This window comes from Rhinopithecus roxellana, chromosome 10, assembly GCF_007565055.1.
Source record: "Rhinopithecus roxellana isolate Shanxi Qingling chromosome 10, ASM756505v1, whole genome shotgun sequence".
Taxonomy (NCBI): Eukaryota; Metazoa; Chordata; class Mammalia; order Primates; family Cercopithecidae; genus Rhinopithecus; species Rhinopithecus roxellana.
Genome location: NC_044558.1, coordinates 7189200 through 7216554, shown reverse-complemented (window position 1 = coordinate 7216554; position 27355 = coordinate 7189200). Strand labels below are relative to the sequence as shown.

The window sequence follows — 27355 nt, the reverse complement described above, 5'->3', positions numbered from 1 at the left end:
TTTCAAGCAGAAAATGGTTACATGGATAAAACTGTTGAGATTTAATTAGACTTTTATAAGAAATGTGGAATAAAAGACAAAAAGAAAATGGTTGGAATTGTGGTTAATGATATTTGGGTTGGACCAAGAAAGACTGTTGGGTGCTTCAACGGATTGTCAAAGATGATAGAAAATTCCATCTTTGTGGTAATAAGTACCCTGCTATATCTACACTTTTCCTTGCCAAGACTTTTTCATATTAATATTTCACTTTGTACTCAGAATCCATTCCTTGAAAGTTCCTTGGTTTATGGTTGAGGGAACTGATACTCAAAGAACATAAGAGCCCTGGCTAAAGTTACACAGCCAAGTGGTAATAGATACAAGGTTTAAACTCAAGAGTTCTTTCTCATACCTGATGCTTTTTTCTTCTAGACTGTAAATGAAAATACAGCAGAATCAGATCTGTCCAATAAATCCTGACTGAAGGCAAGGCAGGAACTGAAAGTATTTCTTCTGAGGCTGAGAAAAATTCCATCTCTAATCATTGAAAGGGTAGAAATAGGCAGTGAAGTCCTAGTGTCTGCTGTGTTTGGCCTTTCTGGGTTAAAAACATACTTAAAATTGAGTGACTCTGTTGTGGAATAAAATCCAAACAACCTGGGTTGAAAAAGACTGCTTAGGGGTGTGTGGGTCACAGCGCTGCTAAGGGTATTCTTGATATCCTCTGGGATAATGTGACCACAGGACACCTTGCTTGCTCGCTCCAAGAATCTCAAGAAGACTAAAAACCCCAAGAAGGGAGGCATATTGTTCAAGATCATGTTTGGGATAGAAGACAGAGTGAGAATGAGAAAGCAGAGATGTTCATTTGTTTTATGAACATTTACTTATCTGCCAAGGTCAGTAGCCCTGGCCTTCCCTGTGAAGAGCAGCAGCCTGCACCAACAGTCAGAGGCCGGGGCTGCCAAGCTAGGACCTTACAGGGCTGCAGCCTGTGCTGACCCAGGGTCTCCCCAGTGCTTTGCTTGCAGATCCCCCCAAAAGAGCTGTGAAAAAGTCTGTGCCTCAGCATGCATTTTCACGTTGACATCCCAAAAGTTTCATGATAATTTTAAATGGTTGTAAATGATGCAATTTCTGGTGCTTTATAAATCTTGACAGTTTAACATAAAATTGTTGCATTACCCTTTTAAAGTTTCCAATAAAATATAAACACTGCGGCTATTTGATACCTTCTATTATGTATTCAAAAATATATAAAAGCCCTGTTTTTAACAGTCAAAGATTTTTCATCATTTCTTTTTCTCCTTGGATACATATTTACATTCCATTTCCTTCTTAAAATTTTACCCTAATACAATATATTTTTATGCTTGAAAGTCTTTTACTGATCACACTATCATATTACTCTGCAACAAAAAGATGTATATAAATTAAAATTTAAAATTAAAAATTTTATAACCATAAGGCTTTGTGTTATACATTTCTTTTGGATTGAATTATCATCACAGATACTACTAATATACAGCTGAGCAAAACAACATAATTACATTATGAGCTTTTCAAGGTAATTCTTAATATAAAATGTACCAGAAATATATATTTTAAAAAGATCATGATTGAAGGGATATGTTGTCTGATTCAAGAGGCTTTCTAGACACCTGTATTTCAAATGTCTCCTTGCCTGGGCACCAGTATTTCCTAGATCTCCTTGTTTGGTGTCCTGGGGGCATTCACACCACAGGGATATGGACCTGGAAGGATGCAGGGTGAATGACAGGTGTGCCTCTCTGCTGAAGTGTAGGAGATGGATGCCCCTTTGAGAGACAGGAGAAGCGGCAGGTGGGCCCCAGGCTCTGCCCCAGGTTGTTTTCCGGTGAACATGAAGACTGAGCACATATGGAAGTTGAGGATCTGGAAATGAATTCTATTAAATCATTACTTGTACACGAGTTTCAAGATGTCCTACACTACTACAATCACTTTCCAAGTCCACTTGGGAAATTGTTAACATGTTCTTGATTCATCCACACAAGAATAGTTTGCATAAGCGATTCAATATAAACAGCAAGCATAAATATACCTGTACTTTAAGAAGATTTTAAGAGGAAAACGTATTTTGGGGTATTTCATCTGCATAATCAGCTGCTATAGTCACCATCACCAGTTTATCTAGAACAAATAAAACTATTATATGTTACATAAGTTATAAATGTTTTCAATATTACTTCATCACAAGATCATTATGGTTACAGCCTGCCCTCCTACGAATTAGAATCATTGACTGATATTATGCTGATTGGAATAGAAGTCAGTTCAATGAATCAGAACTTGGCAAATCCCTAACCACACGTGGGTCACACACATGGAGTTGTTGATTTATTCCAGCCTGTTAGTCAAGATAGTTAACATTATACTATGGTAATATTTTCCACATTCCTGGAGCTTAATAGAGTACAAATCTATTTCTTGATCATACTATATCCAGAGGGGGCTAGTGAGAGGTTCTGGTTCACAAAGCCACTCAGGGATCCAGGGTTGATGGATGCTTCTCTATCTTGCAGCTGTACCATCTGGATAATGTGGCAGGAGAAGGGAGAGACAGAATAATTGCAACAGGTCTTCCATCACCTCAAGCTGGAGGTGACACAGTCACTTCTATTTACATTTTATTAGTCAGGACTAGTCCAATATTTGTGTCCAAATGCAGAATGGTTGAGAAGTTCACTCTGCCCTGTGCCCCAGAGGAGAAGAAAACAGAATATTCTTGCTAACTAAACTATAGTAGAAGTTGATATGGGTGGCATTGGTCAATTGTCCATTGGTTAAAAAAAAAGATTACCAAGAGTTAGTGATTAATAATAAAATAATGGGGTTATATTCATCACAAAAATCATTATGTAAGCAGGACCGAACACGACAAAGGCAGAAAATCTGAATCTGCTATGTAAAGAGGCAAAAATGATAAATCTTGGGAGATTGAAACTTACCTTGAAGTATGACTTTGGCTGAAGGAAGACCTATCTAGCTGGTAGAGGTACTTCAGCTGGGTCATATGAAGACATGACTGGAAGTGTCCTGCCATACTTGACAACTCTGCTTAGTTCTTGTTTCCACCAGGCTCCACTTGGCCACTGAGTGGAAGTCATTTGGCAAGTTAATGATGGTCACTACTGAGAAGATATCTTTTTGGTTGCCCACTTGAGTTTGCCTATATCTAGATGTATTATGGAGCAATGACCTCCCTAGCAGGGTAGGTAACCTCCCCACCCCCAGGTACTTGGAAAATGGCCTAATCAACAACTTAGAGTGAACTAGCCAAATGTTAATTAGTTTTATGGCATTCGAGTTTACCGTTCCAGGAATGCAAATATTTGGAATTATTCCTATCAGTGCAGTCTATATTCTTGTAGATTTCAGGGATGGGACTGCTGCAGGTTGACCAAAGGGTACCCCTATAAAAGATCCTTGGAATCTACAATTAGAACAGTGCATCATCTTTAAAAAGGAGGTTTTAGAGAACAAATATCCTTTTTCATCTGTTGAGGTGGTCAGGTCCCAAATGTCGTATCAAGTAAAGGGTTACCTGACCTGTGTCAGACTAGGAACCAGAAAAGTTCATGGCTATATAACCCTAGTCTCACATGACTTCTGATACTGTAGGAAAGCAAGCTGGAAATTAACATGTGGAATTCTAAGAGAGATGCATGCAAAGTGACCATTCAGGAAAGAATAATCCAGAATGCAAATACAAACTGAGCCATCATTTATTATTCATCCTTGCGTGAGAGGGAGAAGAACCAGGGGTCAGAGAGAGAAGACATTACAGATTGAATACCAGCTGAAATATGGAAGGAAGGGTGAGTTTGTCAAGAGTTATATTAACAGGAAGACTGTGAATAGAATGAGGGTTGATGGCTGATTTCTGATGGCCAGATAAAGGTGTTTACTCTTAGGACCATGTTTTGAAAATGACAGAGAACTTAGAATGTGTTCAGAAAAGGGCAAAAAGAGAAGAGAGAACATTTATAAAGCTAATTAGAAGAGGAAGGTTCTGAAAGCCCTACTGAAAAGAACGCTTTTCAGCTTCCTTTGAGAAGACATTTTTCTATATAGCTCCATTGAATACGTTTGAACTGGCCTGGAACGGTTAAGAAGGTAAAGGGGTTAGGGAGGTTGAGGATCAGAATGGTCTTTGGGGTTTAAAGCCAGGTCCGCTTCTACCCAGCTGAGTTGGCTCGGCCAGGTTACTGAACCTCTCCAAGCATTTAGTTTCTCTAATCAAATAGCCGAGGGTGATTCATTGAAAGGGTTGTTTAAGTGTGAGATTGAATTCTGTGGGTAGGAGCATCTTCCATAGTGAAGCACCTTTGTCACCACTCTCTTAAGCTCTAACATATGGCAATAACTTCTGTTTTATAAGTGAAGAAACTGAGCCTCAGTGGGAGAGAGAAAGAGGTTGCTAAAGTTTCAGGAATTAGTAAACGTTGGGCTTGAGATTCAAGTGAAAATGGATGAAAAAACATTCATGTAGTTTAGGGCAGTGTAGTGGGTTGAATAACGGTCCCTCAGAATGTATGTACATGTCCTAATCCCCAGGAAGTGTCAATTTTAGCTTATCAGGAAAAAGGGTCTTTGTAGACATAATGAACTTAAGGATTTTGAGATGAAGACAGTGTCCAGGATTATCTGGGGAGTCCTAAATCCAATGACAGGTGTCCTTGTAAGAGTGAAGCAGAAGGAGATCTGACTGCCAGGAGATGAGGAGGCAAGGTGACCATGGGGACAGAGTGATGTGGCCACAAGCCAAGGAATGCTGCCAGCCAGCAGAAGCTGGAAGGGACAAAGAAGGGGTTCTCCTTGAGGGCCACTGCAGGCAGCACACCCTGCTGGATTTTGAACTTCTGGCCTCCAAAACTGCTAGAGAATTAATTGCTGTTGTGTTAAAACATCCAGCTAGTGGTAATTTGCTATGGCAAAAATTGAATACAGGTGGGAATGGCTTGCGCTTCGTGATGGCCTTTGAACTCCTAAAAAAGTGGACACAATAGTGGATAGGTCTGAGCCTTGACTATGCGGTTCCTTCTGGGGGTCAGCAGGTCACCCAGATGAAACAAATGTTCTCAGGGCCTTAACAAGTAATGAAGGTATAACTTTGGTGATTGAGCGCTTCCCTTGGTATCAACTTCTCTTTCCAAAGAGCCTCAGGAGATGAGGCCACACATTCCCATTTTGCAGATGAGCAAACAGAAGTCCAAGATAGTTACATAATTAGCATGCACCATTGGTTTGCTGAGGTAGAGAGGGCCATGATTTGAATTCACACATGGTAGATGAATTCTCCCACCTGGAGATCCAGTCCCCAGGATCAAGCCATAAATAACCTTGCTGCTTTCTGTCTTTGGGGGCTAAGTATTGGTGAAAATCACAAGGGTATTCATGTTAGTCATGTTACCACACCTTGGTATCCTAACAACTTAGGCTACTGTAGAATGAGGCTTGAATTATCCTCACACCCTGAGTACTCCAGCTTCCCCTTGGGACGGACGCTGGGGCTGAGCTGCCAGGAGAGTTTTCCCTAAGTGTGGTGTATAAAGATAGCCCGGTGGGTTAGGTGGGATCTGGTTCGTCCCGTGGCTTCTAGATAAGCAGACAGGAGGAAGGATGGAGATGTGATGGAAGGGAGAATGCTGCCAGCAGAGGTTTTAAATATTAACATGAGTTGTGAAGGCCTCAGCGTTTTTATGGGTCTTCCAGAAGAAGGAGAAAGGTCATTCTGCAGCCTCTTCAGCTCTGCTGTCTGAACTGTGGGTTGGGGGATTTTCCCCAAAGCCTTCCTCTCCCCTCCATTTTAGTTCTAGTGCCTGAAATGTTGTGCACAGTAGCGGCCAGTGCATGGCCTCTGGGTTTGTGTAGACTTGGGTTCAAATCCCAATTCTGTAATTTACTGACAAACGAATCTTGGGCAAGAAAGTTAACCTCTTAGCTACTGTTTTGCACCTGTACAATGGTGGTAAGTCTCTTTGGCAGGGCTGTGGTGAATTCAGGGCACATAGCAGATAGTCAACAAATCTTCCTTACAGGGGTGAAGGATGGTAACAGCTAACATTAAATGAGCATGCTGTGCACCCCACACAATTTACCTGGACTGTTTCATTTCATTCTCACAACCACCCTATGGAGGTAGGTACCACTATTAGCTTCATATTGTAAAAACTGGGTGTTAAGAGTTAAAATCAGGTGTCCACATTCCCATAGCTCATAGCAGGCAGAACCCGGCTCTGTGTCTGGCCTGTCTCCAAAGACCAGGCTGTTAGCTGTATTTAAAGTGCCTATCATAGCACCTGATATTCACCAGGCATATTAAATGATGATAATTAGTATGAATTCAACAAACATATATATTGAGGGCAACTATGTGCCAGGCACTATTTACTCATAAAAATATCTAAACAAGTAACCTGGTCACAGGTGGGAGCACTACACTGATGCATCAGTCAGGTTTGATCAAGGAAGTGGTACCACCGTGAGTGACATGGAGGAAGGGATTGATCGCAGAGATTAGACCTTATCCAGTTGTGGAAGCTGGTGAAGAATCTACAGAAGGCTGCTACCTCTGCATCTGAGGATGGGTCTGAATTTGCTGTAGTGCCAAAAGGCTGGAGGAAAGCAGGACATGATGTGGGAGAGAGTGAGGCCAAAGCGGAGCCCACAAGGACAAATAAAGCCCTTGTTTGCCTTTTACCATTGCCGATCTTGACTATGAAACATAAAGCTGGAATCTTTACTACAGAGCTGGACATGTACTTTGCCCAGGCCTCAGAGTAGCTGAAGGAGGAGATCTAGCAGGAGCTGGAGGAGCTGTGGGCTCCACCGTCAGGGTAAGCCAGCAGATCGGTGACAATGAGTGCATGCTGCTGCTTCATGTCCACCTTCCAGAGGCTCCACAAATACCTGTTGTGGACAATCTTAATGCAGAACCACATAAGGAAGGCAATTCTGGGAAACAGGTTCCAGCTTAGTTAAGCTGACCTAATGCAAAACCACCACACTGATGTTCCCATCTCTGGCCTTTGAGAAGGAATGGTTGTGCATGGCCCTATGGGGAGATAAAGAAGGGAAGGTGTCAGAAGGCACATTTAAAGTGGGCTTTCTGACTCCCCTCTTCCTACTCTGGCTTGCTAATCAATTTTACCTGGTTTGAAATGTCCACCCTTATATACAGGCAATTATGTGGATTAGAAATTAAGGATGAAACATCTTCCCAAAAGGTCATTGTTAAGATTTACCCATCATCTTGGTGTTCCTAGCTCTCTACCACCAACACAGAGTGACTGACGCTTCAACCAGGCAGCTCAGATTGCAATGAGGACAATGTAATGCATTTGGGCTGGAAACACTGAACAGGTAATTTTTTGCAGGTGGGTGGCAGCATTTAGTGCTGAGTGGCTGTTGTGGTGGGCAGAAGGAGAGAAATAGAAGGGACACCTTGCAGACTTGATGACAGAGTTATTTTGAAGAGATTTATTAGTGGTGTCTTCCTTGGCTAGGCAGTGGGGGGAGGGCTCTGTGTCAAGAGGTGTGTGTGCTAAGGGAAGAGGAAGAGCCTGCTTGGCAACCTGGCTTTCCAAGCCTTGGGCCAGATAAGGAAGAAGAAGAAGAAGAAGAAGAAGAAGAAGAAGAAGAAGAAGAAGAAGAAGAAGAAGAAGAAGAAGAAGAAGAAGAAGAAGAAGAAGAAGAAGAAGAAGAAGAAGAAGAAGAAGAAGAAGTGGAAGAAGAAGAAGAAGAAGAAGAAGAAGAAACATTTATGTGTAATCCCCCTCCCAAAGAAAGCTACTGTCAACATTTTTTTCCCCCACATACCCCTGCTTGAGGATACTGTCAACATTTTGATGTGAACCTTACTTAGTCTTTTCCCTAGTTCAAATACAAACCTGATATTAAAAGGAAAATGAAATCATATTGCCTGTAATATTTTTGTGACTTGTTTTTCTTTTAGTGTATATCATTTTTTTCCACGTTACTAATTATTCTTAATATTGTTCTTGTCTACGTAGACTTTCACTGTGTGAATGCACTCTAGTTCATCTATGTGGTGGTTAAGAGCATAGGCTCTGAAGACTGCTAGGGTTCAAATCACAGGTCTTTCAACATTAGCTGGCTGTGAAAACATGGGCAAATGAGTAAACCTTTCTGTGCTTTGGTTTCCTCACTGGTAAAATGGGGATAAAAGCAATTCCTTTACAGGGTTGTTTGGAGGAGCAAATGACTTTATATATGTGAGGCACTTAGAATAATCTCTCAGTGTTATTATTTAACCAACATTTTTGTTGAATACTTAGTTCATTTCCAGGTTTTCACTCTTACAAATACACTGTAATTAACAAATTCAGTGCACTCTTAATTGCTTCCAAATAAAATATCTGTGGTCACATTTAAAAATCTTTTCCAGAGTGACTCATGCACTCAACACAAATTGAGTGTCCATATGTACAAAGCATTATGTTATGCACAAAGAATAAACACAGTTCTCTTCTTGAAGACACCTAAAATGTAGTAAGGAAGAGGAGAGAAAAGGCTCATGCAAATATAAGCATAATACTATGTAGAAAGAGGGCACACATGAAGACCTATGGGAGAATCAAATCATTAGCTGGAGAATCAAATCATTCAATGACAGAAAAACAGACTCCCTCCTCTGCTCCCACCCCTTCCCAAATCCCCAAAGCAGAATTCACAATGGTCTCCTTTTGTCGCGTTGAGTATTTGTTACCTCGAAAGAGCACACCCAGGGCTGTGTTCCAAGTTAAAAGCTGGGATATGGGTGTATACTGCAAGACCAAATATTTAGGAAATACCTTTTTCTGGAAAGGAAAGAACACATTTCACAGCTGAAAAGAGAAGTGAAAAATGAAACTAAAGGAGCATGAAGGTAATATTTACTCGCTAGATTTATACAGCGCCTACCTTTAGAAAAGCTGGGCTATCAATCCTGCACGTGACCCCCTAACACACATACACTCTGTTCCCAGTGACTTGGCTCTTTGTGAATTATCTGCAGCATATTTTGCAATCATTTCACACTGTTCATCTCCCTGCAGCCCTGCCCCCACCAGCTCACCCACACTTCACCCCCTCAGAAGAAGGAGTAAGATAATGGTAGAGCCTGAGTTTGGTGTCAGATAAGCCTGGGCTAAGTCCAGGCTCCACAGTTACTCACCTGGGTGACCCTGGACATTGTAATTTAAGTCTCAAAGTCTCAGTTTCCATATTTATAAAATGGGGATAATAATGACAATAACACATAGCTTATTGGGTTGCAATGAGGATTAAATAAGATAAAGGCTGTAAAATGCCTGTCACAGTACCTGGCACAGAGCACTCAATAGTGTTAGCTATTATTATTATTCCTGCACTTGTGTGTAAAGGGGATGCAAACCAATTTTAGTATTCATTTAAACAAATTATCAGCTACAGCAGCCTCTGAAACACAGGCCTATAATGTATCCTAAAGTAAATGGGAAATATTTGAATTTGTGTCATTTCTAATTTTCTCTATTAGGTTGAAAATTGAGTATGAACACACCAGAATGGCAAAGAGGCCAGATTTCTCTTGTAACCAACAAAATTGAGATTGCTATTCACATTAGAATGAAGATGACTGATACAGCTTAATACCTCTCCCAGTGGCACTTGCATTTTAAACTGGGGCCAGAACCACTGGACAAAGGAAGGAAACACGAGTGGTAAGGTTTCAGGTATCAACTAAGGGACCAACAAGACGCATTTTGATAGGGGGAATTGCAACACTCCTGAAAGTCCTCAGGCACTCATTCATTCATTCAACACGTATTATGTACTTACTATCTGCCAGGCACCAGCTCTAGGCACTGGTGAACAAAATAGATGACTTCCTGTCTTCACGGGGGTTACATTTTAGTGGGGGGATACAGACAATAAACAATAAAGTTAATGAATGAGTAAACTATATACTATGTTAGGCAGGGATTCAATAAGAGTAAGGGGAAATTGGGAGTGCTGTGGGGGTCCGTCAGGATGAATCAGGATGAGGTCCTGGTGAGCCTCACTGAACAGGTGAGATTTGCAGAAAGCTTTGAAGAAGCCGAGGGCGTTTGTGTTCCAGGCAGTGGGAATAGCTAGAGCAAAGGGCTTAAAATGTGTGGTGTGTTGGGGAGTCATTTCTGGACTGTCTGGGGCCCGGCCAAGAGGCTAGTGTATCCCGAGTGAGGGGGACAGCAGTAGGAGATGATGTAAGAGGATTTGTACCCCGCCATTCCTGTAGGTCACCACAAGGACCATGGCTTTTACTAAGTGAAAGGGGTAACCACGGAGGGTTTTGAGCAGAGGAGAGCTGTAATGTGATGTTTTAAATGGGTTACTCCGACAGCTGTATTGAGAAAATACCAAAGGAGGGGAGAGGGAAGGTAGGCCGGGGGGACCAGCTACTGGAGAAACCCGGGTGAAGGATGTTGGCGCAGCCCCGGGCGGTGACAGTGGAGGAACTGAGAAGTGGTCAGGTTCTGGATTCACCTGAAGGCAGTGCCAACAGGATCTCCTGATGGACTAGACGTGGAATGATGACAGAAAGGAGTCAAGAGTGACTCCAGGATTTTGATCTGAGCAACTAGAAGTATGGGATTGTCATCGACTGCGATGGGGAAGGCTGTGTGAGGAGCAGGCTTTGAAGAGATCAGGAATTCAGGGTTTGGATGTATTAGGATTGAGATGTCTATTAGACGGAGTCGGCTGTAGTCTGGAATTCAGGAGAGAGGTCTGGGCTGGAGACAGACATTTGATATAGACAGCTGCTGAAAGCCACAGGAATGGTCAGGGTCACCCAGGGAATGAGAGTGGATGTGGAAGCGAGAAGGTCTTATGTGGAGGCAGGTAGAGGTTTTCCCCAAGAGGGAGTTTTAGGCCCCCCCTGAAAGGGATCACGAAGCCCTACTGGAGGGGAGCCCGGTCCTGCAGGGGGTGCCGTGGAACTTGCTGCGGTTGCAGGGAGTTCTGGAGGGAAGTGTTTGCTTCTCCAGGAAGGAGAGGTGCTGGATAGATTCCTGCCGGAGTTGCAGAAATAATTAAGAGAAGTAGGTAAGGATATCCTAGTAGAACACGTGCTGGGCTGCCTCCAAGGAATTAGCAAACCTGGGTCTAGGAATCTGTTCAGACATCTGGGCACCGCTGCCTCGCCTACCAGGCTCCGCCTCGCTGCCCCTCCCGCTTCCCCTCCCCGCCTCTATCTGTCACTTCTACAACCGCTCTGATTGTAATTGATCAAACAGAATCACGGAATCACGGCTCATTTTGCCGTTTTGTTCGGTGGCCCGATCCGAAACCAGACTCTGGTAGTTGGGCAAATTGTATTCCTCCTCCTTGGAATTCCGCTCACAGAGGCCTTCCCGGCGTGGCGGCCCAGCAGGGACGCGCCGCCGCAGCTGAGGAGAGAACGCGGGCGGGGGGCTGCAGGCCGGCGCGGGGGGCGCGACGCCGCCGGCGGGGCGCGAGGGGGTGTGTCCGCGCCGCGGCCACCGCGGCCACCGCGGCGGGCGCCCGGGTCCCCCGCGCGCCTCGGCCTCCCCGGGGGCTCCTCACGCCTCCCCTCGCCCGCCGGCGGCCGAGGCCCGCTCCCCTTGACGTCATGCGGGCCGAGGGCTCGCTCGGGCGGCGTTGCCGCGGGCGCCGAGAGGGGGCCCAACTTCGGGCTCCAGTCCGCCGCCGTGCGCCCCGCGCCGTGCGCCCGGCTCCCTGCGCGCCGCCGCCGCCACATCTGGAAGCGTTCAGCGCGTCTGCCTCCGGCGCGCCGGGCGGGCGGGCGGGCGGCGCGGGCAGGGGCGGGCGCGGGCGCGGCGGGGCTGGGCCGGGGGGAGTGAGCGCGGCGCTCTCGCGCGCCCGGTGTCTCCCTCTCGCTGCCTCTGCAGAAACAGCTCCTGCCAGAGCGGCGCTCGGCGCGGCGCGGCGGGCCCGGAGCGGTGGCGGCGGCTCTTCCTGCCTCCGCGCCCAGGAGTTGCCGGCTCCCTTTGACAGCAGAGAGCCGGGCAGGGGCCTCAGGAGGACTCGCCGGGAGTGGGCAGAGGCGCCTCGGCCCCTGCCGGCCCAGGCGGGCCCCGCGCGCCCCCCGCCCCTCCTTTCCGCCTCTTCTCGCCCTGCCTCTTCTCGCCCTGCCTCTCCCGATTTATTTTTTCAAATGGTGTAGCCGCCAGAGGTGCGGTGCTCAATTCTTGGAAGGGGCCCGGATGTACTGAGGATGCATTACAATTTCACTCGAGGAGGCAGTAGTGGAAAGGAGCAGTTTTTGGGGTTTGATGCCATAATGGGAATCAGGTAATCGTCGGCAGGGAAGAAGAAACACTGCAGACCACGGCTTCCTCGAATCTTGCACGAAAGCCGCCGGCCTCGGAGGAGGGATTAATCCAGACCCGCTGGGGGGTGTTTTCACATTTCTTCCTCTTCGTGGCTGCTCCTCCTTTTAAAACCATTTTTGATCCATGGTCAATGAGAATACGAGGATGTACATTCCAGAGGAAAACCACCAAGGTAAGGCTGGACCCCGCCGCCTCGCCGGGGCTCCCTGCCTTCTCCACCGGGTTCCTGCTCTCCCCGCGCTCCCCGAGGCCCCGGGGTCGGTCCCTGCAGAGTGGGGCTCCCGGAGCGCCCGGGAGCCCGGCGGGACCGGGACCCGAACCGCCGCGCGAGACGAAGCGGAAAATTCCCGCCCCTCCCCCCCCGGGCCCCAGCTTCTCCAGAGCATGTGTTTCCTATGAAATTCCAGGCGAGGGGGGAAAAGTTCCCCAAGTGGCTGCCGCCGCCTCGCTTTCTCGCGTTCGCCTGGAGAGCCCGGCTGCCTGGCTAGCCGCGCAGGGGGCAGAGGGCGCCGGCGCCGCGGAGCCCAGAAGCCCGGGGTCCCTCTCCCGGCTCGGGGCGCGGCTGGGAGCGCGCGCGCGCGCGCACCCCGCGCCGGCAGAGCCCGGCGCCCACGGCCGCCCCTGGGGCACCCTGGCGCTGCCCGGCGTCCACTCTCGTCTAGGCGCCCCTGCCCCGGGCGGTGCGCTCCAGGTGGCTGGTGGGGGCGGCGGTGCAGATGTGAGCCCCAGCGCGCCCCTCTCGCTCCCCCTCCGTCGGTCCCCTTCTTCCTCTCTCCCTCCCTCCTCCGCCGCTCACCTACACCCACCCACCTCTCCACTGCCGTTGACCCCGAGCGCGCCCACGCCGCGTGTGTTCTCATTCGCACCCATATGTGGGCTAGCACCTGAGGATGGAAGCGGCGAGGAGCCGGGCGGTGTGTGGCTTTGCTGTTTCGTGTTTGAAGGAGATCATGAAAGGGTGTGCCTGGCTCACGCGGCTCCATACTATTGCCCAGTGTTTTCCGAGCATCTCCATCCTTGGCCGCAAGTGTCACCAGCTCCCCCTGTGATGGTGAAAGGCAGTCAGGTAACTCCCTACTTCCTGGAAACTTTCTCCCTCACCGCTCTCCCCCCATATTAACAAGTTATTTTCTTTGACGTTGCTCGGCATTTAAGGTGTTGAGGCGGGGGAGTGCAGACAGGGTGGTCCCGCAGGGCTTTCTGGCAACCTCCAGGCGTGACATCTCTTTCTTCTCACCACTGCTCTCTCTGTCTCTTTGGGTGTAGTCTCTCCCTTTTCTCTCCCAGTTCCCGGAGCCTCCCTGTTTCTACTCTTCCTCTTCTCTTGCCCTGAAAGCCTGTCTGTCACTGCTGGTCTCTGTTCCTTCCCTGGGTTCTTCCAAGTGATCCTCTGAAGACCAGCCTGGTGGAGGGAGTTGTCTCCAGGTCTTTCTGCCCAGCTTTTCCCCTCTGTTTGCTCCCAGCTCCACCTTTTGGAGACAGGGCCTTCACTCTTTAGAGCCAGAAGCTGCCAGCCGACCTGCCTGGTCTCCATATCTCCTGAAACTGATTTTGGGGCCAGTCTTCTCTGCTTTCCAGCATGGGTGGCAGCGTGGGGATTTTGGCCTCCTTTGGAAGAAAGAATCTTGTCAAGGGTCGTGGGTTCTAGGGTGAGCCAGGACTTCGGGGTCACAAGGGCAGCATCCATGTTTGGATTTCTCTACTGGTGACCCCATCCCTCGCCTGATCCCCTGTCCCTTCTGTAGCTGATGGGGTAGTGAATGGTTGAGGAGGGAGGGAGGCAGACACAAAAGAGAGTGGTATTTGTGAAGAGTGGGGATGCAAGATGACTCCCCTCCAGGTTCTGAGACTGCGTGCTTTACCCACCTCCTCAGTCTAAGCAGCATTGAAGAGGAGAGCTCTGTAGTATTGCCCTAAGTATCACTGTCAATGGCAACATACTGTGGTAATAATAATATTATTCACAGGATGATAATCATAACTAGTTTACAAGGACTCCTCTTAGTGCAGGATAAACCCCTTCTGATCTCATTTCCTTACTCTGGTTGTTTTCTTTTGCCCTCAGTTTGCATCTCAGCATCTCCCTGCCGTATGCTGGGAGTAGACATTAAAAGTAGGAGTGCCAACCCCAGAGAGGTTCCTGAGAAAGGTAGAGGGGAAGGGAGCAAGGGAACCAGTGGCTGGGAGCTCTACCTTTCCAGCAACATGCCAACAAACACTATGGCAACCTGAATTCCAGTTCTCTCCCTTGAAGCTGCAGTGATTATATAATTCATGGGAGCAGTTTTGCCTCCATTTCTAGATGCGGTTCCCAGGTGGAAGAGCACCAAGATCCCTGTCCCCACTCTGCTCTCCATCTTCTCTTCTTTAGTTGGTTGGCATTGTCCAGGTTTTTGGGGTAGGAGAGGGGAGGAGGGTGGTGGAGGTGGGAAAGGCAGACCTAGAAGAGGATGAATATTGACAAGGAAGAGGTTGCTGTGGCTAATCACTAAAGGGAGTGGGTGAACCATAATAGGGGTTAGAGTTTCAGGAGACAGAAGAGGAGTCTAGGACTGCCTCAGAAGATCAGTAATGGTGACGAACCAAAGAGTCAAGAACCAAAAAGTTGCCAGTGGCCGGGGCTGTGCATCCGTCTCTTCCCAACATGCTCCAAGACATGGAATGCACCAGTCCTTGCTCCCTCACCTTTTCTGTGGAGTGTGTGCATCTGTGAGTATGTGTGTGTGTGTGTGTGTGTGTGTGTTTTGAGGGTTGAATAGGAGACTGGAGGTGAGTGCCCGGGAACAGTCTGGAAGTTCATGGAAGGACGAGCTTCTGACCCTGGGTTTCAGGCTGGGGTGGCACACTCAAGCCTTGCCTCGCCTCTAGTGCCCTGTCTGCTCTGGGCCTGTGCCAGCCTCCCACTTTTCTGGGCTGATTTTCCATTGCAGGCTCCAGCTAGCAAATGAGTGTCTTAATAGTCAACCATTGAACAAATAAAACACCAGAATGTCCCTTATCTGCTAGAGACAAGGCAGAGGGGAGAAACATGTGTTCTCAGAGTGCAAGACACACTGTGCTTTTCTTTTAACTACTTAGCAATTCAGCAGAATAAGGATCGCTGTAATAAGGTAATAATAATAATGATCACAGTTAACTTTCTTTACAAATGGTCAGAGAACAATGTTACTCGTACATCAGCTTGAGCAGGTAAAGAAAGCTGTGGCATTAGCTTTGCTTTTTCTTGATCCTGCGTGGAGAAAACTGGAGGAAAGGGGCTTTTGGAGTTCAGCAAATTATTCCTACTATTGGTCAGGCACTTTTTAGTGTTTCAGAATATGACAGAATATATTAAAAAGAGTCAAGTTTTCATTATTTCCATAGAATACACACTAACAGTATTTAAGTGTGTGTGTGTGTGTGTGTATACACACATGGAATAAGGAAAAGCTATTTAAAATAGATCACACAAGAGGCTAATGCCCTTCAGGGACCTGGGGTGTTGAGAGGGGAGTATTGATAATGCAGTCTCCTCAGACTGTTTAAACATTTCTTCTTCATAGTAAAGGGAGACTTGTTCTTACAGGTAGATGCTGCAGGCAAAGTGCTTTGCAAATGAAATGATGAGCCATTAGCACCCTGGGACCATTTCTCGGTCTTGGCAATGACCTAGGACTCTTCAATTTTTTCTTAACTAAAACTGCTTGAGTTGGGTTCTTCTGTAAGACCTACCAAAGGGGTCCAAGGAGCATACCGAATGGAGATTTTGAGACCCAGCTAATCTTTGGATCCCTGCTTCCTAGTACTGGTCGCTGCTCAGTCCAGGGCTTTGATGCAAGGCTGAACAAATCAATGTCTGCGTGAATGAATGAATGCCACCTGGCCAGACCTGCAGTAGATGTGGCTTCTGCCTCTTCCAGTAGGTGGCGCCACAGGGCTTAGGAGTCAGGAAAGGGGCTTCAGGGTCCGGCTGGTGATGAAAGGTGTAGGGGGAGTTTGGAGCTTGTGACCTGTTGGAGCTGTGCTGCTTTCATCAGGCCCACACCTGCCCTGGCACAGGCATCCCAGAAGACCAGTGTGTCTCCATGCCACCGCCCACACTGGAGGCCCTCGCGGCATCACTGAGGGACCCAGGTCCCACAGTGACCTCTCCACCCTGTTGTGATGAAAACTCCTTTGGAGACCGCCCAGTCCATTGCAGGCTCTTCCCACAGCCGTCTGTTTCCTCCCAGCACAGACAGCATCCCGCCGAGCCTGGAGGGAGCCTTTTGGGTAAATCGCTGAACTGGGTATGGCCGTATGTTAATTTTCTCCCTGATTTTTCGCTGATGGTTTAGTAACGAGAGGGCCCGGTGGTACCCAAGCCCAGTGGAGCATGGGGTGACCTGAAGCCATGGGATCTGGGAACCCAAACCTGGGCAGTCACGAAGCTTGTCAGCCAAAGGCAGGAAGACATTTGCCTAACTTTAATAGGGAAAAGAACACAAAAACAACTGGGTGCACTTCACAGTTGATTTCCGTTTATGAGTCTGCCTGGGTCTCCTGCTGGGTAATGGTAGAAAAGCTCAGGAGATCCAGGTTAGGAAGTAGATTTGTTCTAATTTCCAGTGATGTTTTCCAGCGCCTGGCATTTTCTTTTCCATTCCTTTCTTCACTTGGTTTTCTTAGTTGTGTGGCAAGTTCCATGAGGTCTGAGAAGCCCTTGGCACTGTATTAAGAAGGGGTGAGTGGCTGGCAGCACTTTCTTCCTTTTACAGTAATTCCTCCCGCCTGACACAGCAGCTACTTGTTCTGTAGGAGGTACAGGTCAGCCGGCGTCATCTCACCTCTTCCTTGCCGGGACCCTGAAATCAGTGCTCAGCATTCAAATTCAGCAATTTAATTCTCCAATATGGACTACAGAAAGCTGATAGACTGTTTGGGAAACACCTGGAGACTTAACAACAAGCCTAATGAACAAAATAATCACGCTGATTTAGTCTGTTTCTAGATTCCATCCTCACAGTTGCCTAGGTTAATGTTGGGCACTGTGGAGGAGAACAGAAGATTGGTTTAAAAAAGGCATGGAGAATTGTTTTGCAACATATCAGGTGCTAAATATTTAGCGACGTAAGTGCTAAACATTCTGATAATGAAATAACACTCTGAGCCATGGCTGTCATTATTAAAATAATATAGTAAACACCTGTTTACATGTACCTCAAGGTTAGATACCACGTAAAACAAGGAAAAGTGACAGGATCTCTCGGGGAAAATGGAATGGAATGTTTTTCGGTGCCATTTCAAAGCGGGGTGTGTAGACTTAAACTGAGCCCACTGCGGGAAAAGCAGAATGGAAGGCTGAAATGATGAATGCCATCATTTGAACCTAAACCCGGGCCTTCCAAAAGAGCTCTTCTCTGTGTTTTAGTTCCCAGATGCGGTGCTTATTTGTTCAAGACCAGCCTTTCCTGAGCCCATGTAGACACGGGCCTGGACCAGGTGGGCAGACCCTCTTGGCTTCTATAGTTGAGGAATCCCTGGAGGCAGCTGTTTATCATGGCAGGAAGGGAAGTGGGAGCATTCTCTACTGCCCCCTTTCCCCTGCCGAATTCAGGCAAGACCCGCGCAGATCCCTGGAGAACCTTGCTTCCGTGTGCCGTGTGGACAGGACCCCAGCTGGGAGACGGGGAGCCTGGGATGACCCCACAGAAAAGCAGAGCTGTGAGATGGCTGCAGCTTCCAAGAGCTGAGCTGCAGAAGATGAGGGGAAGCCAGAGGAGCCCCAGCCCACTAGGGTGTCTGGGAGGATTTGGGGAGCAAGGTCATTGGGGCAGTCAGTTACTCTTTGTGGCACTGAACTGAATTTAAGTAGGGATTGTAGGGACTGTAGGAGACAAGTTTGGGCCTGGAGCTCAGGAGTCAGACAGAGGTTGAAAATAGACCCTTCATTCCCCGGAAGCTGAGGGAACTAGATGAAGGGTTCATCTGGCTGAAGCAGAGGGTGAGCAAAGCGAGGGTTAACTGGCCAGAAACCTGAACCTCTCAGCCCCTCCGCTCCCCAAAACCCCACAAAACAGTTCTCTCCAAAACACCCTCACTTTAAAATGGGCTTCTTGTGCTATATACCCTGTGTATATAGGGGGCAGGGAGCTAGGCTCTGGTTCTTTAAAGGGTTTGTCAAACATAGAATAAATGTCATGTCTCTTTGGGAATTTACTTTCTAGGATCAGGACATTTTATGGGTAAAGGAACCTTAGAGACAATCCCTATTTCCAGTCGAGAAAACAGAGGCCCCTCAAGGGTCACCGAGGCAGGGATGTAACTAAATAGAAGCTCTTCAGTCTCTTTATCCTCCTGCCTTTACCACACTTGGTGCTGGCTCCCTGAGAGAACATTGTTAGTGCTTCTGGCTACATTTTGCTTGGTAGATCTCTCAACCTCTCTATTCTTCCTCCCCCTGCCTCCACCTTTGTACTGCCTTAAAATAATTTCTGCGATGTTAGATTTAGGAATGGAGTTGGAAGGGTGGGGTGGGGGAAATCTATCATTGGAAGGGTTTAAAAATACTTTCTTAGACTACAGAGTAGAAGTTCATACATGTCCACAAGAAACTCCTGCAAAATTCAGATCACGATTTTGTCTGCAAACAGATCTGCCTCTAAGTCTTTTTTATTTGCTCACTTCCTCTCGGCCCCAATCTAGGCTTGTTTCAGCCCCTTTGCGAGAGTGGTATGGGGATGGGAAGCCAGGCTGTGTTGGCGAGCTGCTAGGGACTTCATGGACCAGCTGGCTTTACCAGTAACCGGGGTACGGACACACAGCTTAGCCCCAGGGTAGAGACTGTGAACAGGCTGCCACAGACTCCACCTGAGCTGGGCGAACAAGGGCATCTTTCTGCTCCCATGTCAGGGCTGGTCTCCTAGGACTCCCCGGCCTACTCCCAGGAGACATTCTCAGCCCGTGGAAGACAGTCACTAGGACCTGCCTCTGGCATTCCCATCTTCCTTGAAGTGTTCATTGGCTGACTTGTTTGATACTCTTTCAAGTCATCTCCAAGAAACTGGAAGGCCTCTGAGGCTGACTCGGTCTAGCTTGAAGACGGAGGCATGAGCCAGGCTTATGCCTAGAGATGTGGCCTTTGAGTTCCCTGGAGGAAGCCACCATTTCAGAACATAGTGTTGTGATAATTTCATGAAATATTCAAGCTGCCAATTTGCCAACAGGGGTTTCTTTTAATACACTCGGCTACACTTGGTGTTGCCCGCTTGAACCTAGCTAAAAGGAAAATAAAATAATCTTGTCTCCTGTCCTTTAGAGAACCAAGCCAAAATCTAGACAGTAAATGAATGTTCTTCTCTGTATTGCCTGTGGGCAGAAATGTTGACTTGATTACTCAATTAAGCTCTATTTACTTTATAACCATTGTGTCATGTTCAGTCATTTATATTCCTTTTTTTCTTCCAAAATAATCTAGGTTGGGCTAAAACCTTTCAAAGACATTAACAAAAGTAACAAAGTAAATAGCGAAAGAATAAGTAAGGCTGTAGGCTAGAGAAATGACTTGGGTCTTGGGTCACATTCTTTGACTTGATCTCTTTCTCTGAGAGTTCAGAAGGAATCAAATCTCTCTCTCTCTCTTTTTTTTTTAATCTGTAAAGTGGAGATAATCATCCATAGCCAATTCACTTCGCAGGGCAGCTGTGAGGATCCAAATGGGAGAATGAGTGTATATCACTGTTCAAACATCAGCTATTCTTATTCTCCCCATCAGAGAGCAGAGCACCAGAGTTTGGAAAAGCAATGCCATGAAGTAACATTCACAGCATTTCAAACAACTTTGGAGGTGTTATTGGAGGGCTGACATTATTCAATATTTTAAAGGTGAAAATGTAAAACAAAGAGAAACCAGAGTCTGAGGTGGTCTGACTGATACCAGAATAATCAAGGAGGAAGTGAACCATTGGTTGAGATGGGCCTGGTATTTTGCCCTCCAGAGAGTCTAGGAGCCTGTGGCCAGTAGGCTCCCAGGACAGTGGAGCCATGTGAACTGCTGCTGTTTCCAAGCTGAGGGTGAGGACGTGGGGATGCATGGTTCCCGATGCCTGGCAGCCGTCCACCTGCCATGCTGCTGTCCCCTCACTGCCACCACACATGGCTGCCTGCCTTCGGCCTCAAGTCCAAAGCCATGCTGGCTGGAAGTCCTCTGATGGCCTGAATATCTGAAAACAGGGCCATTGAGGGCAGGAAGGACACCACCTGGCAAACCAATGTCTCCTCGCTTTTGAACGTGAATTCCCCAAACCTAAACACAACTTCCCAGTACAGAAGGACGGGCTGGAAAATAAAACTTTGCTTCAAAAGTAAACTTTGGGTTTGGAAAATAAACTTATTTATTTTTCATAGCAAAAGTGCTGTAGGTTTGGAGATAGAGGGAACAGTTCTGTGCAGCTCCCTAAGACACTGATCAAAATAGGAAAGGGCTTTAACATTACAGTCTAAGTGACAGGATTAGTTTTAGTTCCCAAAGCAAAAATAATCCCATCATCAAAAAGTAAGCTGGGAAACTTTCGCATGTGTTTGCACCTTGCTCTACCCCCAGCTCTGGTCCTGTGATCTGTGGAGCCATATATGTTTTAATTTTTATCTAAAGAAAAAAAGCTATATTGAGGTATAACATCTACCTTTTTATAACTTTAAAATGGAGCAAGAGTAGTAGCCACCATTTATTGAATGCCTAGCATGTGTCAGGCAATATTCTTGGTGCTTCATGTGCTTAATATGTTTTATCTTTACACTGATCCTGCCACGTGGGTAATAATTATATTTTTTAGATAAGGAAACTGAGGAGCAAAGATCTTAAGCAATGTGGCCACAGCCACCCAGACAGTGTTGGGGCTGGGAATTAAATTCAGGTCTGTCAAAACATTTGTTCTTTCTGTTACTTCTCCCCATGGGGAAGAGCAGAAAGAGGAACCCACTATCCATCTATCCTGGGAAAATGACCTTGTCCTCGCCTTCTGGAACCTTGGCTTAGATTTGCCTTGTGGAAGCTCGGAGCAGGAATCCTTGTTCTTACTTGATGGCCGTATGTGGTCCCGGTACCCCGCCTCCCCTCCTGGTCCCATCCTCTGGCTTTCCCCTTATTCCCAGGGTTTCTGCCAGGGCCCTCCTTGCGTCTTCAGATGTCCTCATAGGCCTTCACAGACCACCTGGGTCAGTATACCTTGTCTCTTGGGGGACCCCTTTGTGGGATGGCCTTGCTTCAGCACCCATTCTTGGCATATTTTCTCAGTCACTCCCATTTGGAAAATAGACATTCTCCATTCTCAAACGGGGTTCCTGTGAGTCCCAGGGACCGTCCCTGTCTCTCCATTCTCAAACGGGGTTCCTGTGAGTCCCAGGGACCGTCCCTGTCTCTCCATTCTCAAACAGGGTTCCTGTGAGTCCCAGGGACCGTCCCTTTAAGCTGAGCTCTCCAGACTTCATGCATTATTTATTTATTTACTTTGAAATAGCAGCTTTGTTGAGGTATAATTCACCGTAAAATTTCCCCATTTGATGTGTATGATTCAGTGGTCTACCTAGTTCCCCAATATTTTCATCACTCCCCCCAAAAAATCCTTTACCCATTGGTAGTCACTTTTCATTCCCCTCTCTCTCCGGCCCTTGGCAACCATGAATTTACTTTTGTCTTTATGGATTTTCATGCATTATTGACAGCAATAGTAATTCCTTTTCTTTGTTTGTTTGAGGCGTAATCTCGCTCTGTCACCAGGCTGGAGTCAGTGGCACGATCTCAGCTCACTGCAACCTCCGACTCCCTGGTTCAAGCAATTCTCCTGCCTCAGTCTCCTGAGTAGCTGGGACTACAGGTACCCGCCACCATGCCTGGTTAATTTTTGTATTTTTAGTAGAGACTGGACTTCACCATGTTGGCCAGGATGGTCTCGATCTCCTGACCTCTTGATCCGCCCGCTTGGCCTCCCAGAGTGCTGGGATTACAGGTGTGAGCCACTGGGCCCGGCCAACAGCAATAATAATTCTACAGTTGGAGTTTGCTGCGTAGTCTGACTGTTGGCAACATATCTCACAAATTTCAGACCTAGATAGGTCATAGCAATCTACATGATAAATGATGAAATTGAAATTAAAAGGAAGCACGTGAAATTGGTTAGGGAGCTGGCTGTCATTTGGAGGTGGGATTAAGCATTTTCTTTCAATTACACAAGAAAGTGGTTTTAGCATTTTTCAAAAGTATCTCAGCATAATGTCTTCAAGGTTCATCCATGTTGTACCATGTGTCAGGACTTCGTTCCTTTTTATGACTGAATAATATTTCATTGAAAGCACATGCCACATTTTGCTTATCCATTCTTCTGTGGATGGACATTTGGGTTTCCACCTTTTGGCTATTGTGAATGGTGCTGCAATGAACACCAGTATTCAAGTATCTATTTGAGTCCATTTTTAATTATTTTGGGTTTACCGAGGAGTGAAATTGCTGGCCCTGCAATATGACTTTTTAGCTTTAAGAGTCCACTTCCTTGTGTAGTGCCCCAAGTTTGAAGCCCATGTAGATGAGACTACAGCATTAGGAAATCCTATTGTGTCGGTAGTGAGGGTTTGGTATTTACTCTGAGCTCCCAGTTCCTATATCAGAAATTTGACTTTAATTGGTGTTTCACAATCTGACAGCTGCCTTTTGATGAGGAGTGACTGATACCGCCTCTGTTCAAAACAAAACAAAACAAAAAAACAAAACAAAAAAAAAAAACACTGTCTCTGTATCCAGTTCAGCTTTCACCTCCTTGCTGACCTGGCTTTGCAACTCAACAGGAAATTGGTGTTTGGCAAGACAAAGCTATTTAGTCTGTCTCTGTCTCTCCCTCTGCCTGTGTGTCTAGTCCAGGAGCACCCATGCCTGTGGCTAGAGATGTGGGCCTGATAAGCCTGAGGACTGTGGGAGAGGGTGGCTCCCCCCGGTATGGCTGGGCCGAGTCCTCCCTGGACTGTGTGGGGGAGGCTGCTCTGTGCTCTGCGCTGGCCAGGGGCTGCCTGCCCTGCCTCAGGCACGACTGATTAATGAGGGATCTTTGCCTTCAGCCTGAAAGCTACCTTCAGGGGGGAAAAGCAGCTTCCCAGGGCTCTCACCTGCTCCTCACACATCTAAAGTCTAGGCAAGAAAGGCAAAAACGTGAGAAGAAAGGTAAATAGTCCGGGGAGAAAATCAGGAAAGGAGGAAGGAGAGAAGGAAGCCAGCAAGGGGTAGACAGCCAGGGGAAAGAGCAGCACGTGGTAGGCTCTTGGCTGTGGATTGATGCCCCAGTTAGATGACTCTGGAAGTCTCTTCCCATTTGGGGTGGGTATTTTCTTGGTAATCGTTTTACCTAAGGGGTAAATATCATCAGCTGCATTTCTGTCTTAGCATGCTGAACTCTGCGAATCTGAGGAAGAAACAAATACACACGCTGATGCCTCGGCTGAACCCATTCATCAGAGACCGGGGTATGGGCAAAAAAGCACACAGGCTCATGGAGGTGTGTGAAGTTCAGAAGACTTTGCACTTTGAAGGCCAATACACTTAATTTAATCCAACCTACTAGGAGTAAATTCCTCTCCTGTGGGCTCTGCCCTCACACCCCATCACTGGCCCTGCTCACAGGTGCATCTGGGCCACTGTCCAGAGCTGGAATGTTGCACAGCATTTCTCCAAGGCGGAAGCTTCTGTTGCCGTATGTGGCTGCCTGAGACATCCTGGGGATTCGAGCTCCACATCCAGGTGGATTTCAGTGACTCAGAGCTCATATTTGGTCTGCCGTGAATAGGATCTTGTGCCTCTGGTTTTTAAATTATTTAAAAGGCAAAAATTTTGACCTGTGCCCAGCTGCCTGAAAGACCGGGAGATAAGAAGCCTTTTCTAGGATAAATTGACTGTGAAATATCTCTGAAGATGGAATGTCTCGTGCCAGTTGTGATGAAAACAATTCTAGATAGTTTTTTTTTTTCCTCCAGAATGGGCATGGTTAGTCATTAACTAAAAGTTATTGAGCATCTGCTGTCTGCAAGGCAGTTTGCTTATAGGATCTCTGGATTCAAGGTACCTTCAAGGTTATAGCCCTCAACTATCCCTTTCTTTAAGGGAACTATCTATTCTACTAGGAGGTGAGATGCATGCCTAGACACACAGACAACCACAACTGTAACAAAAGGCAGAATATGCTTGATGTTACAAGGATATAAAGGTAAAGGCTCACAGATTTAAGGAAGAAGGCTGATATGGAAAGATGGAATAAATGGAGGAAGTGTTATATGGAGGTTGTGACTGAGCTGAACCTTGAAGGTTGGACAGAAATGGGGTGGAGAGAAGAGGTGCACATTCCCAATGGAAAGGATGGGATGGCCTGTAATGTATTCACAGGGATGTGCATTGAATTTCAAAGGAGTAGTGAGTTGAGTTTGGCTGGAGCAAAGTTTTGCAGGGGGGAGAAGTGAGAGAGAAGGTTGGAATGGCAGGAAGGGGATAATGCGTGGAGCACCCCGTATTGGGCTGAAGAGTTTGCATGGCATTTGGTAGGCAATGGAGGGCCGTTTAAAGTGTATGAGTGGAGAGAGGGTGTACTCAGAGCAGCTCTTCCAGGCAGCAGGCTAGAGGATGAGGTAGGGGAGTCGAGGCTGCAGGTAGAGGGGCAGTTCTGAGGCTGTTGCCACTGTCCAGGCAAGAGAGGCAAGAAGTGATTTTCCCAGCAGAAAGCCAGAGACAAGGGAGCCCTGTACTGTGATCTAGATGGGAAGGGTAGAGGTTGTCTTTGGAGGCAAGTAGAAGTTGCCCAGCATGCACACAGAATTACAGTTATGTCTAAGAAGGTGCTATTTGAAGCTATGGAGATGGAGCCATTAGGGAGAGAGAGCAGAGGGAAGGAACGATGGAGAGCTGAAGACAGACAGGAGGAGGGTAAAATGGAGGAGACAATGACAGAGCAGTCAGGGAGGTAGGGGGAGAGCCTTACTACTGCAGGGTCTGGAGGATCAAGGCAGGAGAGCGTTTCCAGGAAGCTGTCATTGCTGAATGGAGTCGTGGAAGGGAAGATGGGAACTGAGAAGCCCACTGGATTGAATGATTGGCTTGGAGAGTGGGTTCAGAGTGACTGTTGTCCGGCCCAACTGTGCCATGCTGAGGTGTGGTGGTTGTGAAGTCGGGGCAGCACATGGGGACCACTCTTTCAAGAATTTTGGCTGTGAATAAAAGGAGAAGGGAGGGATTTCTTGGCACGTGAGAGATTGGAAATGCAAGAGAGGGGAGCAGATTGGGAAGCAGGCAGTAGGCAGTGGCATTGGGGATGGCAGTGGAAGCCCCATCCCCAGCAAAGGAGGTAGCACTCTGTCTTCAGAGGCAGCCATGCAGTAAAGCAGGGGATGAAGAAATGGAGAGGGGTATGGGGGTGAGCTGGAAAGGAGGACAGGAGAGGCCTCAGGCAGGGGTGCTGGATCCTGGGAGGGATGAGGCACCTGGAGTGGGGCCTGAGCTTGAGGAGACTGAGAGAGGGAACAGTCACTGGGAAACACTGTGAGACACCCAAAGAAATCCGCAAGGGTGCGCAGGTTCCAGAGGGCACCAGCCAAGGTCTGGAAGCATGAGTTGGGGGCCAGGAGTGATTGGCGTTCCTAGAGAAAGCTTCCCCAGAAATGAGTTTGGCAAAGTGAGACAGCTGCTGAGTAGGTCTGGGGGCAAAGGGTTCTAGCTCTGTAAGGAGGCGTGCCAAGCTTGAGCTGGTGTGGGAGAATCGTAGTGGCCAATGGGATGCAGGAGCCAGGATGCATAATTTTAGTGGGAGTCAGGGAGTCTGAATCCCCCAGCCTACCTCCATCCCAGGTGGATTAGTCATCAGAATAGCCAGTGGGCCCCTTGAGCTCTGAGTGGATGCATAAAGGGCCAGGTGGGCTTTCTTTGGGGAGCATAACAGGAGGAAGATGGCAAAAGCCTGGGTGGTGGAGATGGTGGCAGTTTAAGGATGTGGGCTTAGGATTGTGGACTAGGATACAAGTGTGTGTGTGTGTGTGTGTGTGTGTGTGTGTGTGTGTGTGTGCCTGTGCCTGTGTGTTAGGGTAGGCACGTGAAGACAAACTTTACTGGTTTAATGGTTTAGCCTCCAGAGGGTCTTCTGGGTGCTGACACCAAAGCGGAGAGAGAGCTCGTAGTGTGGAGCCCTGAGGTCATATTTGTAACATGGATGGAAGAAAGGAGGGGATGTGAGGACTGGTAGAGGTGGACCTGAGACACCAGGCTTCTCACAGAGTGTCTTAGGCATCAAGGACAAGGAACCTGCACTGTTTTTTTTGTTTTTTTTTTTGAGACGGAGTCTTGCTCTGTCGCCCAGGCTGGAGTGCAGTGGCGCCATCTCAGCTCACTGCAAGCTCCGCCTCCTGGGTTTACGCCATTCTCCTGCCTCAGCCTCCCGAGTAGCTGGGACTACAGGCACCCACCACCACGCCTGGCTAGTTTTTTGTATTTTTTTAGTAGAGACGGGGTTTCACCGTGTTAGCCAGGATGGTCTCGATCTTCTGACCTCATGATCCGCCCGTCTCGGCCTCCCAAAGTGCTGGGATTACAAGCTTGAGCCACCGCGCCTGGCCGGAACCTGCACTGTTAACCCCAGTCAGGGCACAACGGTAGAGAGGAGGAGTGATGGGGCAATCGAGACCACACATGCCAGTCTCAGTACACTTACTGGGAGAACACTTACCTTCACACTCTTCTCACCCCTGTCTCTCCATGCCCCTCCATCCAAACCAAGCCCAGCTTCGCAGCCTATGATATTGGCTCTCTGGAGAACCAGTTAGCCTTTGTGGAGTGTTAAGCCCTGCGATTTTATATCCTTATAATTATATCAGAATATCAAATTCCTGAGAACAGAACATTTTATTATTTTTTTCTTCATCCTCTCCCCTGTTATAATCCCACAAGAAAAATGTTACAAACCACTGGGAAGCCTCTGGTTGGATCCCATTTGAGCTTTGCAATGCCTGGATTT

General features: G+C 47.4%; 1 protein-coding gene across 7 annotated transcripts in view; it reads left to right on the top strand.

Moving 5' to 3' along the window:
* Nucleotides 1–11864: 11864 nt before the first annotated feature.
* Nucleotides 11865–27355, top strand: part of CACNA1C (calcium voltage-gated channel subunit alpha1 C) — a 647971-nt gene continuing 632480 nt past the window's right edge. For all 7 annotated transcript variants that reach the window (XM_030939233.1, XM_030939228.1, XM_030939229.1 and 4 more), the window contains exon 1: nucleotides 11865–12537. In XM_030939233.1, the coding sequence (XP_030795093.1) occupies nucleotides 12489–12537 (49 nt within the window). In that variant the 5' untranslated portion in view covers nucleotides 11865–12488. The remainder of the gene's footprint in view (nucleotides 12538–27355) is intronic.